Source organism: Taurulus bubalis (assembly GCF_910589615.1).
Source record: "Taurulus bubalis genome assembly, chromosome: 7".
Classification (NCBI taxonomy): domain Eukaryota; kingdom Metazoa; phylum Chordata; class Actinopteri; order Perciformes; family Cottidae; genus Taurulus; species Taurulus bubalis.
In genome coordinates, this window is record NC_136595.1 from 7949176 (window position 1) to 7969158 (window position 19983).

General features: G+C 45.1%; 1 protein-coding gene across 1 annotated transcript; it reads left to right on the forward strand.

The window, feature by feature from the left end:
* Nucleotides 1-2810: 2810 nt before the first annotated feature.
* Nucleotides 2811-18977, forward strand: LOC306739027 (PH domain leucine-rich repeat protein phosphatase 1-like; the record flags this gene model as incomplete). The annotated part of the gene is made up of 17 exons (XM_079220968.1): nt 2811-4413; nt 7546-7742; nt 8510-8635; nt 8759-8907; nt 10757-10903; nt 11345-11572; nt 11761-11963; nt 12066-12126; nt 12346-12441; nt 13531-13686; nt 13854-14054; nt 14471-14633; nt 15024-15154; nt 15269-15385; nt 15916-16110; nt 16244-16481; nt 17086-18977. 17 exons carry the CDS (start codon nt 2811-2813, stop codon nt 18274-18276), a joined length of 5202 nt encoding a protein of 1733 aa, XP_079077094.1. The 3' UTR covers nt 18277-18977.
* Between the last annotated feature and the right edge of the window lie 1006 nt (nt 18978-19983).

A 19983-nucleotide genomic window follows, 5' to 3' on the forward strand; every position in this document is an offset into this window, starting at 1 on the left:
GCTTCCCCCCTTCCCTGAAGGCTTTTTATTAGAGCAGTAAACTAATCTCCCATTAGTTCATCTGATCCCCACAGAGACTGTTTTGTTATACAGTCTTACATTAGTTATACATTGAAATAAATCCGCCAACGGGATGAGGTCATTTAATTGTATTCTACTTGTTTCAAGGATATCTCAATCAATTAGGAGGCTACTCCATCTAATTAGTATCAAATCCATGACACTGGATTCAAGGCAAGTTCATTTGCATTAGTAACAAATGGGATTATCACATCCCCACCGGCTGGGTTTTTCTCTTGACCTTAGAAGAGGAGGCTTTTAAGACTCATTGCAAGCTTAAATGACCTCTTAAAATGGACTGAATCCCAGTGGAAACACGTCTCCTGGGGCTCAGTGTCTTAATGTGTCAGTAGGTTAATCTCCCCCTCTCAGTGCATCTGCAGGGAGGCACTTTTTACTATTAATCCCCCCGAGATTTACCATCCATCACATGTCCCTTTGTTTACTGAAAGTGGTCTAGAATCAAATTTGGACTTGCATCAGTGGCCGTAAACATTCAAGGAGGGAGAAGCAATACGTCCTGTTTGTCCCACATGAATGAACATTGAACTGGAAAAGGCTGAAAAGGTGGGAAGTGGATTAACATAGCTGTAGATTACTTTAAATCAAAGAAATACAACATTTTAGACAAGAGGAAGGGGTCTTACCTTTGCTGAAGTTGCAATAAACAAGAAAATCACTGTAAAAAATGTTGCCTGAAGAGTGAAAGTCTTGACTGGTGTAGAAACCGAGGTGGAGTCTTGACAGGGGGAGGGAGGAAGAGAAAGAGAGCAAGAGAGAGAGAGAGAGAGAGAGAGATAGATAGCATGATAAACTATACAGTCACAGTGCAGCGTGCACTTTGCCCTCTGTTGGACTGCAATGTGACAGCATTGGTGTGCATGAGAAGTCGACAAAAGTTAAGGCAGTTACCTCTGTCATAAAACCAATGAGACTTTATGGCTGAATAAACAGAGATAGTTCTACTTTATCTGTGTTCAATGGAAGCATAAACACTAAGATCTGGAAAATATTTTGTTTCATGTCAAGGACACCCCAACACCTCATCCGATAAGGGAGAGAAACTACTTTGAATCACACCAATGATTTGTTATATCAGTGTGCTAACTAGCAGCACAACGTAAACAAAGCAATTTTACTCATCTGGAATTCTCAAGTACAAATAGTTGCATTTGAGTATTTCCATGATCCGCTACATTATGCTTCTACTTCACTGCACGATAAATGCACTTTTTATGTGGATTAAGATTTTGTGCCAACAAAAAAACTACATATGAGGCTTTGTTCAGGATTAAACTACAAACACACAGTGCAATTTACACCGTTCATCATAATAATAATAATAATAATAATAATAATACTTTTGATACTTTATGTAAATTGTACTTTTAAGTTGCATATAAGAAACCTCTTCATAAATTATATTAAATCCAGTCTGTGGTATGTGGTGTTAATCCATCTCTGGGTATAATATTGTATGTCTTACTTGAAATACTTGAGGACAAACTGTAAACTATCTATCTATCTATCTTGAAAGCAGTAATTGTAAAATATTGTCTTGTTGCTACTTTATTTAAGTAAAGGATCTGATTCTGAAGACTACTTCCACCACTGACTTGTAATAAGAATAACAATAGGTTTCTAAAAAACGACTGGTCGCATGATGATGCGGTCTTTATCCCACTAGGTGGCGCCAACGGACGAACTACAACTCTTCTGTTTTCTTACTGACAAGAAATAAACTATGCAGTGAGTTGTCGGATACGTTTAATTGTATACATTTGCAATATGCAATATAATCACATTATAAAACTAATCAATATTCCTGGTTTATGTTGACAAGTATGCTCTTAAAATGTGACCGGTTGAGCTAGATAAAGTAAGCTCATGTAACTGCACTGTATGTTGCCTTCACTGACTCAATTCAACTTGTACTTCGTGGCTTCTGGAGTTGACAGATCTACGTCTCGCGTCGACAATGATCTTTTGTTTGTTATATTGGAATATCAAAAGATATATTATACAATGTTGTAGCCTGCTTTTTTTACTTCGCTACATTTGACTGCATTAGTTACTATATACTCTACGAATCAAGACATTTAGCTAAATCTATTACCACAAGGTACAGAACATATACTGTATAAGAAAGAATGATGTGAGTAGGCTACTACATCCATCACTGTCTAATACTCGTGAATTTACCGTCAGTTTCCTTGCGCTCTTGAATAAATAATAAACATTGCGGATAATAGTTGTTTGGTTTTACGCTTTAACTGCGTTGAGAAGTCAACTCCCTTGTCGCGTGCACATCACTACAAATTCCGAGCTTTCGAGAGCGCGCAAAGGTGTCATAATTCATATCCAATGAGCCCCGCCCTGTCCGCGGTGTACCGCTGGCCGTCACTCTCTCTCATCTGTCTGTACAGTTGCATTCGCGCCTTCTCGCGCTAGCTTCCATGGCGAGTAACTAAGGGGAGAAAAAAAGGCATTTCTAATGTCGACCAGCCGGTTAGCTCCGTGACACGAGCTAACGGGGGTTCTGCGAAATGGGACGACGTAGCGGGGCAACTCTCTGGACGAACCGCACGGTACTTTAGCACGCGAAGCTAACGTACACACACACACACACACACACATTTGGGCGGAGCGAGCTAACGGCTGCGAGCTAACGGCAGGCGAGCCTTCACCTGCGGGGCGGCTCGAGCTAATTGGCGCTAACTGGTGTCGCCGCTCGCGCGAGCTAACGCAGGATGGAAAGTGTGAAGGAAAACCAGCCCGGAGCGCTTTCAACTTCTCCGGCGCCACAGGGGCCACTTGAGCCGAGCAGCGACAGTAGTTACCCCGCGAGGCCAAGCGGCTTGACGTTAACGGCGCTGTCTGCGGGGAAGAGACCCTCCATCGGGGAGGATGACGGCGGGGGCGCGGAGGCGAAACTCTTCGGGAAGGGACTCGCGGCCACCTCCCTGCTCCAGATCGCGATACGGAACGGGATCTATCAGAACCAGGTCGCCAACGCGATCGGCGGCGCGGCCAAAAACGCGAGCATTCCCGCCGTTAAGACAGCCAGCATATACAGCCTGACATCCGTCAACAGCACCGCTTCTGTCAACTCTCTGCTGAACAAGCGGCGGCAGAGACACAAGAGGAATCTGTCTCTCGGGGCTCCGCCGACCGGCGGCTCGTCCGGCGCGTCCTCCGCAGAGGCGGCCTGTCCCGCTCCCTGCGCCTCGCCGCTGAGCACCCTGAGCCTGGATCGGAAGACTTTTCTTCGGCAGAAGCAGTCCAAGCAGCTCCAGGCCTCGGATAAGACGTGGGTGAGATCGGACTTGCGGCGGGGCTGCATACACGTTCACGACTGGCTCACGCCCTCCTACCCGCGGCCGGTGCTCTGCACGGTGGACACCGCTGCTGCAGAGGTCGCCAGCCGGCTGCAAGGGAGCAAAGCTGGGGCCGTGCTGAGAATGAGCTGCAAAACCGCTGCTCTGGTGGACTTAAACGATCATTGTAAAGCTAGTAATGGACACTCTGATGAAATCAGCGTGGATGTGAAACAACCTAAAGCAGAGGAGTATGAACACACTAAACTCTATTGCACTGACACTAAACTGCCCTCCAACTTGTTTGATGATAAAACAGCGAGTAACTCTTCATCAGAGGTCTATCTGAATGACATTGGGGTGGATTTTAGCCTGAGTGTGGCGGACTGTTATGGGGTCTACTCTGGTTCAGACATGGAAAGCAGCACCTGTGAAGACTTCAGCCCAGGTGGGCCCAGGAGCGCAGAGCTCAGCGATGGGCTGGGTTTGGGCACGGACTCCTCGGTGTTGAGTCCAACCGGTGACAGTGCCACAGAGGGACCTGACCCGTTTGAGAGCTCCTCCGATGAAGTAGACCTCACCTCTTCCCCGACACATCCAACCTGCAGCTCCGCTGGAGACCAGCAAGTGGACCTGCCCAACGCAGACTCCTGCTGCCTTTCCACCCGAACGACAACCGCACCAGGGGACACAGTAGCTGCAGCTGGTGATGGTGTAGATGTCCCCAACTTAATCAAACCTCCATCTAAATGCCCCAGCAGCTCTCAGACTCGGCCACTGTCCAGCCAGGCATCTGCCCAGCCGGACCTGGAGACTCCAGCGGAGAGCAGAGGATGGCCGGAGCCCATCAATACCAGTCCGTCACCGGCCCTCTTCGTCCAGCTGCATGGTGGCGCTGTGCGGAGGCTGGGAGACGATGAGAGGCCTCTTCAGATGTTTAATGAGTACTTTACTAATCTGGGATTTGACGACCCGTGGAGGGTGCAGGGGGAGGGGATGAATCCAGAAGTTGGTTGCCTGATACGCTTCTACTTTGGTGAGTACTTTGTCTTAAGTTGTATAAAGTCTAAATCCAAAACATTTTACAGGTGGGTGATGATTTATTCCCTAAAGAATCATCCGCAAAGCATGTGCTGTATGCTTTAAGAGGCAACTCGAAGAGTTTTTAATTATCATTCTTATTTGATCATTCCTTTCCAATTACTACACTGCACCACTGCACCATGAGCTGTTCGTTACCCTTTAGTTGTGCTTGGCTTGTTCCTGCTCATTCATTGTTCATCCATTTTCAGAGTACCCGTGAGTGCTGGCATTGTGTTTGGTCAGTCAGACTGTTAAACAAGTGTATTGAATTGTCCCGGTGTGACAATAGCCAGTGTTTTGCCTGTAAACCCACCCAACCCCTCTGTGTGTAGGCCTGTAGGGAGACACATCTGGAGGTAACAGGTGTGCTCTTTGGGCACACCCGTCATGAGGCAGTGTGGATTCTGTTTCTCTTCTTCTGTGGATGTTGTTGTTATTGATCAAGATCCTGTTTTGCTGACAAGCCGTGTAAGAGGATGGAAAAACAGCTATGATCTCTTACGGGATTAGCAGAACTCAATATTGTTTTTGACCTTGTTTTTCACACCATCAGCAAATACGCTGGGGGTAAAGAGATGTGGTGGGATGTTGGAGGAAGAAACGGAAAATAATTTTTTTAACAAAACTAACATATTCTAAATTAATGTGACTCTTAATTTTGTTTGAAATAGTTTAAGTGCTCGTCTTCAATCTACTTTTAAGAGCAGTCAAGAACACTTTTTTCTTTTCTTCTATATTTTTGTTTTTTTCCAAGAAACGCACCATTACATAACACACATTACCCTAGAGGTATACTCAAGACTTAGTACAAAACTGTCTTTCCTCTCTCCTGAAAATGTTACACGAAGAGCTGGGCAAATCCCCCTGCCTTCCTCCAAACCCTGCACTCTTGGCTCCCACAGTAGCATGACAGAGGAACAAAGCATGACGTAGAGTTAGGCCGCTGGAAGCGACGGCCCTTCCAGCTACTGCAGACAACACTCGACCGTGAAACAAGCAGCGAGAGGCTGGTGTGTCAGTGGAAGTGCTACTGGCCTGATGGGCACAATTATAGAAAATATTATTGCTCCATAATGTATATTCTTCTCAGGGAGCATAATTCATTATTTGTTAATGTTCACGTTCCCGAGCCAAATGAGTTTGACTCGCATAATACCTCTGGTAAAATGCACATTACCAAGTATTATCTTTCTCTCTCAACACACACACACACACACACACACACACACACACACACACACACACACACACACACACCGACCGTGCTGACGGTAAGAGAAAAGTGACCTTAGTGAAACTCAGATTTCACCCCCTCAGTGTTTCGGATCTCTCTGAGACTGCAGACTCCTCTTCAGCTCAGAACTGCAGTACCCAGAGGTCACTGCGTTACTCTACAAGGTTAGATACTCACCCGAAATACCTGCAGGCATGCTTCGGATTTTGTCCTTGTGGTGTACACCACACACACACCACACCATTTTTTGTTTTGGGGAACCGAGATGCTGGTTCAGATGAAGCTGAAATCCAAAGAGCAGTCTTGTAACTGCTGCTAATCAGTAACACGGAGGGACATTTTCAGACTCTTGGTGCACTTAAGGACACCAGGCGTGTCAGGGACAAGATTCACCAAAAAAAGCCTAGCATGAACAGGAAATGGCCATTTGCAGCTTGACGAGAGACAGGATGTTCCCCAGTCAGAGAAATAGACACAAGGAAAGGGCACGTATGAGTATGCATTAACACTACATCTCGCCTGACGCCTGTACAGCGCTGGGAAGGGCGGACCCACACAAGACACATTCCACGTTATTGTTTAGTTTAAAATCGGGTGGGTTTGACAGACTGACGTTGATCTGTTCCATCTGTAAGTTAACGTCACATTTATCCAATCATAAGCTTTATGCATTTGAGGTAGAAGACACCGCATGATGGAACCGACTGGTTGTTTCATTACACATTAATAATGCAAGGAAATACATAGCGAGGCTTTGACTAAATGGGAATCAAATATCATGAGACTTGATGATTGATTGTGGTTGTAACGAGATCTACGTTTATCATGACTTCTCCTTCAGTGGCTTCCTTCATATCTTTATTTGTATTTACTGACTGTCTGCACTGTGAGGACTCCCTGTTAAAACCGAGGGTACATACAGAACAAACAAAAGAAAAGTTTTCATATGTTTTAGAATTCTTTTAATGCTGTCGTTGCTATTTTTTTATTTCGTTTACTTTTTACGGAAACCTTTCTTTAGGGCAAGTAAGCGTTTTTTTTTTGTTTTTTTTTCTACAAAGTCCTTTTTTCTTTTACAAAAAATCCACAACTCCTCAAATGTTGAATGTTGTTCAAACACATGCAGCTGTACAGAAACTTTGCATGAATTGAATAGTGTCTAGCATTGTCAAACTCCTTATTTAAATCTAGAACTATTTGTTGAAAGAATAACTAAACAAAACTCTTCGTCCAAACCAAGGAGTTGGCTCCTCACTGGAGGAGGCCCCAGTGAGGATCAAGGTGCCGGTGTTATAAGACATTGCATAACGAGCTAATCTGATTTCAGGCCTCTCAGTGGCTCAGACTCTGCTTGTGTCCCTTCTCTTGTTATCTGGTCTTCATAATGAGAGTATCCACTATAAACCAGTTTATACTTGGTTTCCCTTTGTTCAAACTCCCAGCAGGGGAATGAATGCCAAACCGGTTTCTGGCCAATCCCCTGGTTTTCCCTGTAACTGTAACTGAACTGTGGCTGCTTTTTGTGTCAGCAAGGGGTTAATGTAACAAATCACGCCTGAGTGACTGCTCACACTCTCAGCCCACAGGCTATCCACTACAATTCAGTTACATAACCACATAGCTTTCTGTCATACTCACTTTCTGAAAGAGAAACCCAGTGTGTGAGAGTTGATTCACAAAATCCCAGACGGCTAAAAATAACATGTTATGTTGTTCAAAAAGGCCATTATAAAAACAAATCAAATCAGGGTGTATAGTGAGCAGAGCACAGGACTCGTATTCATCAGCGATCTCTTTTAGTCTCATGTAACAAAGTTCTCTCTCTCCCTCTCCCTTTCTCTCTCTCTCCAGGCAAGCCACGAAGTGTGGGTGGTTCTGAGCGTGTGCAGATTTCTGGGGTGTTCAACGTGCGTAAAGGGAAGCTGGCTCTGCCGGTGAACCGCTGGTCGAAGCGTCAGGTAACACTGAGTGGAACCTGCCTCATTGTCTCATCTGTGAAACACGCCCACACCGGCAAGATGCACATCCTCCCTCTCATCGGAGGAAAGGTACTTTCTGAAGTGTTGTCGTGTCTTAAACTTGATTGACTAGTGTTCTGGCTTGGCAGCTGTTCATCAGCGTAACCACTCGGTGGTTAAGAGCAGTGGTACAAAGCATTTTTGTTTTGAAGCCAAGAGGGCCGTTCACTGCTCCATAGCTGTGTGCTCTTCCTGCACCAGGTTATGTCTCATATCTTCACAGGGAATATGAAGCTTGAGCAATTAGACCGTTAGCTTAATCTTAACAGTGGAAACTGTGAAACCGGTAGCCCGGCTCTCACCGAAGATAATTTTCTAGCATCTGTAAAGCGCACCAATTGACATGCTGTATCTTGTTTGTGTGAACCATACAAACACCAGAATGTAAAAGGAATGACGAGGGTCCCAGAAGTCACTGCACACAGTCAACAAATAGTTGACACACAACTTGTTAATAGGTTTGTTCGGCGTTTAATCAGTGCAGGATAATCATAGAGTAAATTACTTTATCAGTTGGTTATCGTTGTAAGTCCCTTATGTGTTTACATCACACCTGTAGGGCAGCGTGTGCGTTCTCAAAGTAGGAATGTATCTGTCTGTACCCAGCAGAAAATTATCTATGTGTAGTAATGGCCATTTCCAAAAGAGATCTTTAAGAATTTCTGGAAAAAAATAAAAGGGTCAGAGATGGGAAATGTGTAATCTTTTTTTAAATGTCAGTTATCAAGTAGGCTAGACATAGAACGATTGGTTTGGAGAAAAGTTGCAAGGACATTAAAATATGTCATGTTCTGCAGGTGGAAGAAGTGAGGCGACACAGCCACTGTCTGGCGTTCAGCTCAGCTGGTCCTCAGAGTCAGACCTACTACATCAGCTACGACTCGTATACAGAGCACCTCCGCTGGCAAAAGACGGCCTCAAAGGTACTTAAAGTTCCCTTTTTGCTTTCATTATACACCATTTGGGCTGATGTGTCTTGACTTTCTTTACCGCCTCTTGTTCTTCATCATGTTGTCCTCTCCCTCCTCCTCCCCCCCTTCTGTCAGATTGCATCCCAGAGGGTGAACTCAGTCGACCTGTCGGGCTGCAGCTTGGAAGAGCTGCCTGTTCAGCTTTTTTACAGCCAGGACCTTACACATCTCAATCTCAAAAACAACTTCATGTCCCTGCACAAAGGTGTTCCAGCACTCACCAGGTGAGTTTCACCAAAGCTCCAACTCGGTCTACCACCATCCTGTTTGTTTGGGAACAAGGCAACAGGAGGAGCCAGCAGAAGAAAAGCAGCATTTTCCTCTTTGTTACTCTCTGACTATGTCCCTCAGTACTTTTGACTGTCTTGGGTAGCTACCATGTGGTCTAAAGAGGCAGCAGCTTAGATCATTTAGAGATCACGTGTGTGTGGGCGGGCGGTGGCACAGCTGTGTTGTTTGGAAGATTTAAAAGAGAGTTACGCCAGTGATGAGAGTTGGCATCCAGCCACATGACCTGTGGGAAGGAGGTCTTGTTGAATTGGTCGCTGATGTCACTGTGTTGTCGAGCAACATCATTTTCAGTGTAAGAGCGTGTATTCCCTTGCTTTAGTCAACGGCTACGAGATAAGTGCCAAAATACTAAAAGAGCCAGTGTGTAGGATTTGGTGGAATTTAGCGATGAAGTTGTAGATTGCAACCAACTGAACAAATACGAGAGGCAGCACTGTGCTCTGTCATATGTAAAGCACAAGGTTTGAGATCCCGTGAAAAGGCCATAACCTGCAATGCATTAGTCCGCCCCCCCCTCAATCATTTGAGTTCCCTACCGTGTCTCTAGCTCTGAACCCGAAGCCCACTGGCTCCTTTTAAAGATGTACATCTTTAAACACAGGTCATGTATGGACTATTTGCGGGGGACTTTTTTCGGTGACTGATTAAAACACATTTGGTGGTGAGTATTTCTGCTAGCAGGAGTACGTGGGTTTAGCACTTGTTTGCAGGATTAGTTTAGTGTTGGTTCTGCTCTTGTCACTGTATTTACCGACGAGAAAAAAAACAGACTTGCGGTTGAAAGATGAAGTGTGCATGTTGCTGCGTATTAATGCCATCTATGGTAGCAAGAGAGGCCTGATGTTATGTTTTGACTTAAAAACATATGGCAGGGAGCTTTTTAAACTAGGATAATGCCTCTCCCTAGCTAAATAAAACATCCCTTCACTTTTTTTCAATATAACAAGTCCTAATTTAACTTTATAACAGGACTGCAACTCCTGTTTAATGATGCCACATAATGTTATTTGTTTTCAGATTAAGTCAAGTGCCTCGTAATATGAACAGTGTTATCTAAACACAATATGGCGCTGAGATAATTAAAAGTTGTGTAGTATTTAGGTAAACATCTAACCGTATATTTATATTACCTCATAAGACGCAGTGCAACACTTGGGTTATGTTCCCAGATCTTTACTTCCTCAAGTTGAGGCTTCTGATCAAATATTTAACTTGCAGCAATGTATGTCTCTCTTATTTTGGCTTCTTCGTAGCTACTCAAGTGAAGATTATGTCGAAGCCTGACATTTGCTATTGTTCTTCCATAAACACACGTTTCCCAGGCGGTGTTTTGAGGAATGTGTTTTTCCGGTTGTGTGCCTGTGACTTTCCCTGGGAAGGACGTGGGGCTGGCTCTGGCTTTCATCCAGACCCCTCTGTGAACTGGATTAAGTTAGAAAGAAAGAGACACACAGACACGCATACACACACGCACACGCACCTATCTACCTGAATCACATGCTGCATTGTTATGGTGAAATCTTTTAGTTGTGTAAACATTTAGCTTTAAATAGCATGTTCTTTAAGTGCTATGGGGCTGTGTCCTTGAAACCTTGTGCAGGCTTCCTCCCGTAATTTTCCTTGTTTATGAGACAGGTTTTCATGCAACTATAAGAGTTTTTCACTATGTTTGTTTTTGTTAGAACTCAGTTCAGAAGAAGTCTGATCATAGCACTGAGAGACTAATGCTCCTGTGTCCCCCACTGACCCTCACTCCCTCTTTCTCTCTAACCCTCTCTCTAGGTTTTGTAAACTGAGAAGCCTCAGTCTGTCAAATAACACACTGTCAGACTTCCCCCTGGCCTTGTGCGACATCACCTCGCTTACAGAGCTAAACTTGTCTGGAAACCGTCTCTCGTCTCTGCCCGCTGAAGTAGGAACCATGCACAAGTAAGTGTACTGAATGGAAGAATGAGGACCTCTGGGCTTTGTCTATTAATGATAATGGTGTTAATATTGATGATGACAATTTGCCAGGTGTTTGCCCACGAGCAGAATGTATCCTCAGGGACCTGTGCTTTGCTGGCGTACTGTGTTAAGTGAACTACTGGCTGTGCACCAGACTTCTGTCCTGGCGGTGGAGAGGTTTTGTGCAGGTGATCAGACTGCAGAGTCATGCTGATGCTGTCTCCGCATAACAGGGCATCTGGGGTCAAGCCCTCCGTTATTGTGTGCACCAGCAAATTGTGCGTGGTTATGTATGGTTTATATGTCCTCCGATGTCCCTCTACAACATTCAACATTTGGGAGGACTTTTATTGTGTGTTTCATGGATATTTTTGAAACATTTGATGCAGATTTTTTTAAAGATTCTCTTGTTGTTGTGTCCAGCCTCCAGACTCTTCTCCTGGATGGTAACTTCCTGGGTTCTCTGCCTGTGGAGCTGGGCTCTCTGGACGGCCTGACCTACCTTGGCTTGTCCTTCAACTGCTTCAGCTGCGTGCTCCCCATCCTGGAGAAGCTCAGAGGCTTGGAGAGACTCTGTCTGGCAGGGAACCAGCTCTCTGTCCTGGACATGGCAGCACTGCAGTGGCTGCCTGCTCGCCACATAGATCTCCGGTAAACATATCCACACAGACTCATTGATGTTTTTAGATACAACACTGGAACAAAGCTCATTTTAAATCTAACTCCCAAGATGCTGAGAAAAAAAAAGTTAGATTTGGAAATCTTAACACCAAATGATTCAAGTTCAAAAAGTTCCTTCTTACCTTTTTCCTTCTGTTCATTTTTTTCCTCTTGTCCAGGCTGAACCAGCTTCAAAGGGTGGCAGTGGGCGACTCGGAGCAGCTTGTCCACATCGTCCAGCTGGACCTGAGGGACACGGGGTTACAGGAGCTGGATGTTCGGTGTCTTTGTAGGCTGGAGCTCCTCCGCTGCGACAGAAACACTCTCTCCCTCCTCAGAGTCAATGGCCACGCCCTCAAGAGCCTGCACGCCGCACACAACGGTACTAACATTTATTATGTGCTGTATGTTTAAGAGAGAATGTCTGGAGCTCCATATACATTCAGATGCAGATTATAAAGAATTCTGCATGTTGTGTTTGTAGAGCTGAAGCTGCTGGAGGTGCAGCCAGTGCCAGAGAATCTGTCTGTTCTGGATTTGTCCTGGTATGAAGACTATGAATACCTAACTGTAGTATTTACTGTGTGGAAAAGAAGGCTAAGTAAGCTGGGTGCTGACTGTTTTGTGTGTGTGTGTGTGTGTGTGTGTGTGTGTGTGTGTGTGTGTGTGTGTGTGTGTGTGTGTGTGTGTGTGTGTGTGTGTGTGTGTGTGTGTGTGTGTGTGTGTGTGTGTGTGTGTGTGTGTGTGTGTGTCTGTGTTTAAAGGAACAAGCTGGAATGTGTCCCTATCTGGGTATGTGAGAGCAGCAGACTGGAAGTGTTGGACATCAACCACAATTCTGTTACAGAGCTGCCTATACAGTAAGTAACACAAAAAAAACATGTTGCAACAAAAACAGGTGGGCCGGTGCTTGGATGTAATAGTTTAATACAGCACACATCAAATAAACAGCTGGCGATCACACGCATGAAGCTTCTTTGTCTTCTCGTCTACCTTCCCAGGAACAACAGACTCAAATTAGCTTCTAGCTTCTAACTCTGGTGCAATTAGTTTAAATTGCTAAAATTAACAATGAATAAATTGTTAAGATTTCAGTTTCAGGTTGATTTGGCAACACTCCATTTACTTGTGGTTACAGCACATGCCGTTTTATACTCCAGGTCCCAGAATACCTTGGGCCAAACAACAATTGTTGTTTTAACAAAGAAGTTTTGCAGAAAATGGCATGATCTGATTTTATGTTGAAGTAAAAGCAGTTGGTTACCTCACTGAGAAGCTAGTCACGTGCAGCTCTTCATCTCGCTGCTCCTACTTGTTCCATTACTCCCTGCAATGTTTCAAACTTGAAATGTTTTTGAAATCTTATTTTGTAGACTCCTTTTTGATGAACGATAGAGGTCCGTGTTAAGCTCATTGACAATCACATTGAATTCCCCTTATTTCGTCAGTTCAATGCTTTTAATGTGAAGTTATAGCAGTAGGAAATGTTTGGTTTCAATTAGCAGCAACTTTTCTGGGAATGACACTACAGGCACCCAGTTAGCAATACTGCAACAAATATAAATATTGCAATACTTATATCAGTGGTCCATCGGCTCAATCACCAATGTGTTACCTCATTCGACGATAGATAGTGACTCAACACACATTCATCTAAATTAAAATCTTTGAAATTATGACTTTAATAGCGGTGAACCTGTACCTGTATGAAGACATTGGTCCACTTACAGGCTCCATGAAGCACCAATGCAATACCAACTCAACGTCACGCACTCCTCCAGCCAGCCATGATTCAAGAGTTAAGCCTTTAAAATGAATAAGAGTTAAAAGTGGGTCACTGTACCATACACACAATACCGCCCTCGTCAGGCTAAAACGGCGTTCACACTGACTGCTTTACGGTACACACAGAGGGACTGAGATCGCTGTGTTGTTTGTGTGTTGTGTAGGCTGCTGTCCAGTGGGAGCCTGAGAAAACTGCTGGTGGGCTGGAACCAATTGTGTCGGCTGGCTGAGAGGCTGGAGAGATCACAGCTGGAGGTCCTGGACCTCCAACACAACCATCTGACCGAGCTCCCACACAACCTGTTCATCAAAGCCCAGAGGTGCACTCAACAACACGTCTATGTTCTTGTTCTCTCCCTATTTGTTCTTTCCTTGTTTTATTTCTTATAAATGTCGTTCACATCTTTTCTTTCTCGGTGTTACCGTTTCCCAGCTGCAATTTTTGCTTTGTACTAAGTTTGTATCCTCTGTTGGGATTTCATCACAGCTTGAGATACCTAAATGTGTCGGCCAATAAGCTGGAGAACCTCCCTGCAGCCAGCCTATCAGAGGACAGCTTTAGCAGCCTGGAGGAGCTCTATGTGACCAATAACAGCTTGACAGACAAGTGTGTCCCTCTGCTGACTGGACACAGCCACCTCAGGGTGCTTCACCTGGCCTACAACCAGCTGCAGACCTTCACTGCCAGGTAAAATACAGGACTGAAGTGAACATGAACTGAGCTTGCAAAAACTACATTTAAGCAGTAACGTCGTACCTTGAACTGCACTGCATTGAAGGACAAATTAAAATAATATAAAAAAGCACACATAAACACACTGTCACCCTCAGAAGCTTCTCAGTAGAGTTATATAAAGTGTAGTTTGGCAGGTTTAGCGTCTCACTGATATTTGAAGCGACCTCTGGCTCTGTGAGGTTGCAGAACATCACCCCATTGCTTTTATGAGCTAATCCTAGAAACACGGCACATTTGACACACAGTGAAGTAAGTGCCTTGCTTCAGAATCGGGTTCAGGTCACAAGAGAGATGAATTTGATAAATGCGGTTCCCAAAAATAACGTTTTCAGTGCCCGTGCTCTGATGCGTACCTCCTCTTCCTGCAGTAAACTGGCACGACTGGAGAAGCTGGAGGAGCTGGACCTGAGCGGCAACAGACTGAGGGCTGTGCCCACCACCATCCTCAGCTGTCAGCGTATGCACACACTCTCCGCCCACTCCAACTGCATCAACGCCTTCCCCGAGGTGCTCCAGCTGCCTGAGATCAAGGTCAGTCTGATATACGCAGGTATTTTATTTAGTTGTGATGATACTCTTTTTTTTTTTTTTTTTTTAATGGTAGATCCACATCCCCACACAACATCCACACATAAACTGTTGTCGGGCAGATCAGTTTAAGCCGTCGTGGAATTGGTTTGGGGAAAAAAAGGATGAAAGTCAGCGCATTCTTCTGAGATGACAAAAACTGTGCTCCTTCTTTCCTCTTTATATCTCTCTGTGTTCATCTCTACTGGGTTGGGCCAGATTTGGAAATCCCTTGTAATCTCCTAGTGACTCTCTAATCTTTTCCTTTTCTCTGAACCCAAAAGAAGTTGTAAGATGTAGCAAGGTGAACTGACTCTCCCCCGCCTCTCTCTCTCTCTCCCCCCCCCCCCTCAGTTTGTGGACTTGAGCTGCAACGAGCTGACTGAGGTCACTCTGCCAGAGACTCTTCCTCAGAAGCTTCAGGAATTGGACCTCACAGGCAATCCTCGCCTCAACCTGGACCACAAGAGCCTGGAGCTGCTCAAGTACGAACCAGAAAGATCCTGCAGTTTCAATAATAATGATAATAAATAATCTATTTAAATATATTTCCCTCATTGATTCATGATCTTTTTTTCTTTTATTTCTCCTCTTTGCAGTAATATCAAATGTTTCAGGGTAGATCCATCCCCTTCAGCTCCGTGTGTGAGTGAGAGCCACGGGGCCCCTGCAGTCTGGCGCCACGGCTACACCGAGGCCTCTGGGGTCAAAAACAAGTCAGTCCTCCCCAATTTATTTCCATCTTCTCACTGCCATCTTTTCCTTCTGAATTTATGCCTTTTTATTGATTGCTCGAAATCTATAAGAACATAATTAAGTAGTGAGTCAACGTAATTTAGATTATTTTGCACTTTTCCAACTCTGAAATAGAATAGCGATAGTTGTGAAATGAAGAATGTCCAATACAAGCATAAAATTGCATAAATCCAAATGATTTAAATCTACATTTAACAAATGTTTTGTTAAAAAGCACTGACTCAGCTAAACGTTAAAGCAAGATAGTTTTTTTGCTTGGACAGCAAAGCTTTAAACACTTCCAGTCAGCACATCAGTGTTGTCCCCAATCAATCGTCCCTTGAGACTGTGAAGTTTGATCAGAAAATATACAAGAGAACCAAAACCTCAAATGTTTAAATGTAATTAACAAGATTCCACATTTTTTAGACTGCAGTGCGACCAGGCAGGGAGGTTGAGCTATATTTCTTGGACTGTTGTCCATGAACAACGGTGTTCTTGTTGTTCCCAGGCTGTGTGTGGCTGCTCTGGCTCTTGACAGCTTCTGTGGGATCCGTGAAGCTCTGTATGGAGTTTTTGACGGAGACAAGAACGTCGAGGTGCCTTACTTGCTGCAGTGCACCATGGGAGACGTGCTGGCAGAGGAGCTTCACAGGGGCCAGAGGCAGGAAGATTACATGACCAACACTTTCCTCACCATGCAACGGTAGACGCGGAGCTTGATTCCTTGAGCATAGAAGTAACACAATCACCCCCGAGTCCTGCCACTGTTTATCGCGGTGACGGCGAACATGCACACTCCCTTTTGCTAACGGTCTTTTTGTGTTGCTCTCATGCAGGAAACTGGGCACAGCGGGCCAGAGGATGGGGGGTTCAGCCGCTTTGTGTCACATCAGACACGACCCGGTGGCTCCCGGCGAGCACGGCGGCTGCTTCACCCTGAAGGCCGCCAATGTCGGCAGGTGCCAGGCTGTTCTGTGCCGCGACGGTAAAGCTATGCAACTTTCCACCACACACACCGTCAAAGAGCTGCCAGAGTACCAGAGGGTCCGGCTGCATAACTCCATCATCACCGAGGTACGGACAAACTCCTGTGCATGTTTTAATCATTTAATCATGACTTTCCCTTTTTCCAGCCTCAAATGTGACAATGTGTGGTTCTTCTGTGTTATATCATTCTAAATGAAATATGTTTGGATTTTTAAGATCATTTGAATACATTACCTCTGAGGAATTATGCTGAGTTTGTATTACTTACTTTACTGTTTGATAAAATATACTGTTAATTAAAAATTTCCAATAGATTAAAAATAAATTCAGTTCAGGAATAGATTAGGGCTGCAACTAATTAACTTTACTTGAACTATTCCTGGACATTTGATACACTAAAGTAATCGCCAGATTATTTGATTGATAGTTTAGTCCATTCAATTACAGAAAATGGTGGAGTATGCCATTGAAAGTCCAAGGTAACATCTCTACATTCAGTTTGACCAATGGTACAAAAACAGGGAAACAAATCAAATTTGGCATTTTTTGCTTAATAAATATTGAAACAATTAATTGATTAACAAAATGCACTGAAATAGGTGAATTTATTTCATTAGTTGCAGGCCTAATGTGTCCATTTGAGGTTTTGTCTGGAAAAAAAACTACATAACTTTCTCCTCCTCTTCTGCAGGATAACAAAGTCAGTGGTGTAACCGACTCCACCAGAATTATGGGCTACTCCTTCCTGTGCCCATCTGTGACGCCCAGGCCCCACGTCTCCACGGTGACTCTCACCCCGCAGGATGAGTTCTTTCTCCTGGGCAGCCGGGGCTTGTGGGACATGTTGTCTCCCGGCGAGGCGGTGGAGGCGGTCAGGAATGTGCCGGACGCTCTGGCCGCTGCAAAGAAGCTGGTGACTCTGGCTCAGAGCTACGGCTGCTCCGACAGCCTCAGCGCCGTCGTCGTCCAGCTCAGTATCACAGAAGACTGCTGCTGTTTCTGCGAGCCGCCGCCTCCCCCTCCCAGTCCCGGCCTCGGCACGCACGCCAGCACACACCCCTACTCGGCAAGCGCCGACGGCATGCCGCTGCCCCCGACCTCCTCGGGCACGGTGAGCGAGCTGAGCAGCGAGTTCAGCACGTCCGAGATGAGCAGCGAGGTGGGGTCCACCGCGTCCTCGGAGGAGCCGCCGCCTCAGACCGAGCCCCTCGCGTGTCCCCTGAATCTGCCGGGGCGACCCGGCATGCGGAGGCCCGCCTGCGGAGGCTTCCACAGACAGTTCTCCGGGGCTCTGTCCGACAACGGGGTCGACAGCGAGGACGAGGAGCCCATCGCCGGCGTTTTCTCCAACGGCAGCCGCGTCGAGGTGGAGGCCGACGTCCACTGTCTGCACCGCCACGACCGCCCAGCCGCCCAAACGCACACTCGCGCTCAGCCGAGCACCAACGTCCCCCCTGCTGTCGCCTCGCATCACGAGCCTTCGCCTCTTCCGTTCTCCTCCCCGTCTCCCTCCCCAGTCCCGCCCTCCTCTCCCTGCCTCAGCGGGGAGGGTCAGTCGGGGACTCTGGGCCGCCGGGCTCGAGCTAACGGCTCCGTGGCCTGCCAAGGGAGGAACCAGGACCTCATCGAGGAGGCGGGCGACGCCCCCGTCAGGAAGCAGGGGGGCTACTTCAACGCTCCTGCCCAGCCGGACCCCGATGACCAACTCATCATCCCGCCAGAGCTGGAGGAGGAAGTCCGGCAAATCATCCAGCAGCAGCAACAGCAGCAGCAGCAGCAGCAACAGCAGCAGCAACAGCAGCAGCAGCAACAAATTCAAACACACAACCAGCCAGCACACACCTACCAGAAGCCCGCAGACTATTTCGTCACACCCCTTTAACTTCTGCTCTACAACAGCTGGCGTCAACTTCTCATCCAGGATTTCAGACGGAGAACTGTGGAATCTGGACCATCTGTCTTGATGTTAAGTTGAACCGCTCCCTCCAAAAAAAACCTCTGAGTTTTTCTGTACATGCTTCTGGACCACAGAAACTGTGGTTTTTGTTATTTACTTAATTTTTTTACTGTTAACTCTATGCCCCTTGAAACGCAATGCAATTTTGATAACACTTTATGTTGACTAAACCTTCACATCTAATCCATTTTTACCATATCTTTAATTTGAAGAAGCACTTTGAATGCTTTTTATTCGACTTTTGAGATTCATTCTATGTTAAATGGTACTTTGAGATATGGACCGTTTTTGTTTTTTGTAGCGGACGTTTCTCCTGTTTGTCGCAGCTGTTGGCCTTACAGTTGTTGGAGCTAGAACTGTTAAACTAACTCCTAGGAGTTTAATACTTTAAAGTGACCTAGTCACTGAAGCGTACTAATATTCTCTGAGAGAAAAGATGATTATTTCAAAAGGCGGATATTCCAGGTTTCTGTTCTCGGGGTAGAGTGCAGAGTGCAGAGTGGTGCTGCAGTGCTGAGTAAATGCTAAAGGAGGGGTGGGACGACCAGCTCAATGAATGTTCTCAGAACAGTGTTACAGACATCTTGATATCTCGATAATGGCGAATCGCACAAGAGAGCTACTTTTACTATATAATAAATTAAAGTTTTCAGATAACCTCGACGTGTTGACTGACTTCTTGTGGAGGATACACACATTTTATGATACTTTGCCTTTTGTTTGCCAAGAGCTTTTAAAGAATTAGTTCACACTAAACACATTTTACACACGCACATTTTTGCATCTGGCCATGCAGATAGTTTTGGGTATTATTTGAGAAAAATTACAAATATGTGCTTTCTGACATTGAAACATCACATGCTGCTATTTTTAGGCTGAATTTAGAGTGGTGGTGACAAAACAAGTTATTTGAAGACATCACCTTGAGTTTAGGAAAATTGTACCAAACAATTAAGACAATAGTTGTCAGATTATATTAGGGTTTGATTTCCCTCCCAGTTATAATCTTAATTCATTGATTGTTTGATGTATAAAGCATATCCCAGGATGTACCATCCAAAACCCCCAAATTTCCCATTTAATATCTTTTATAAGACAAAAGAAAAACGCACAGAATCATTACAATTGAGAAGCTCGAACAAGATAATGTTTGGTGCTTTCGCGTGAAATGATTACTGGACTAGTAACTAAGAATTTCAGCTCTAGATAAATTAATCAAATTAATGTATTCACCTTTATTGGATTGGCAGCAGCAATCTTAGATATATCAAACATAATACTGGTAACTGCACCACTAAAAATGTGTTTGTAAATAGCTGCTCCCTTTTAAAGATCTAAATACAAAAAAGGTGATGAACTGCACGACAACGAGCTGCAGCCCTGAGTTTCCCTCAGCTGATGTAACGTCGTCTCGTTAGTGCTGCTGCGATACAATCGCTGCATTGTGTGATCCAAAAATGGTAAAATTAGAACTTGGGTAATTACCTCACTCTGGGGGATTTCTTTTGTTAGTAATTAAGTCTTGGCTGAACAGTCCAACAGTTACATCACTGCCGTGTCCTGTGTGTGTTTGGCCCATTGTGTGACAGCAGAGAGAAGAAAGAGGGAGGGAGGGAGGGAGGGACATACAGC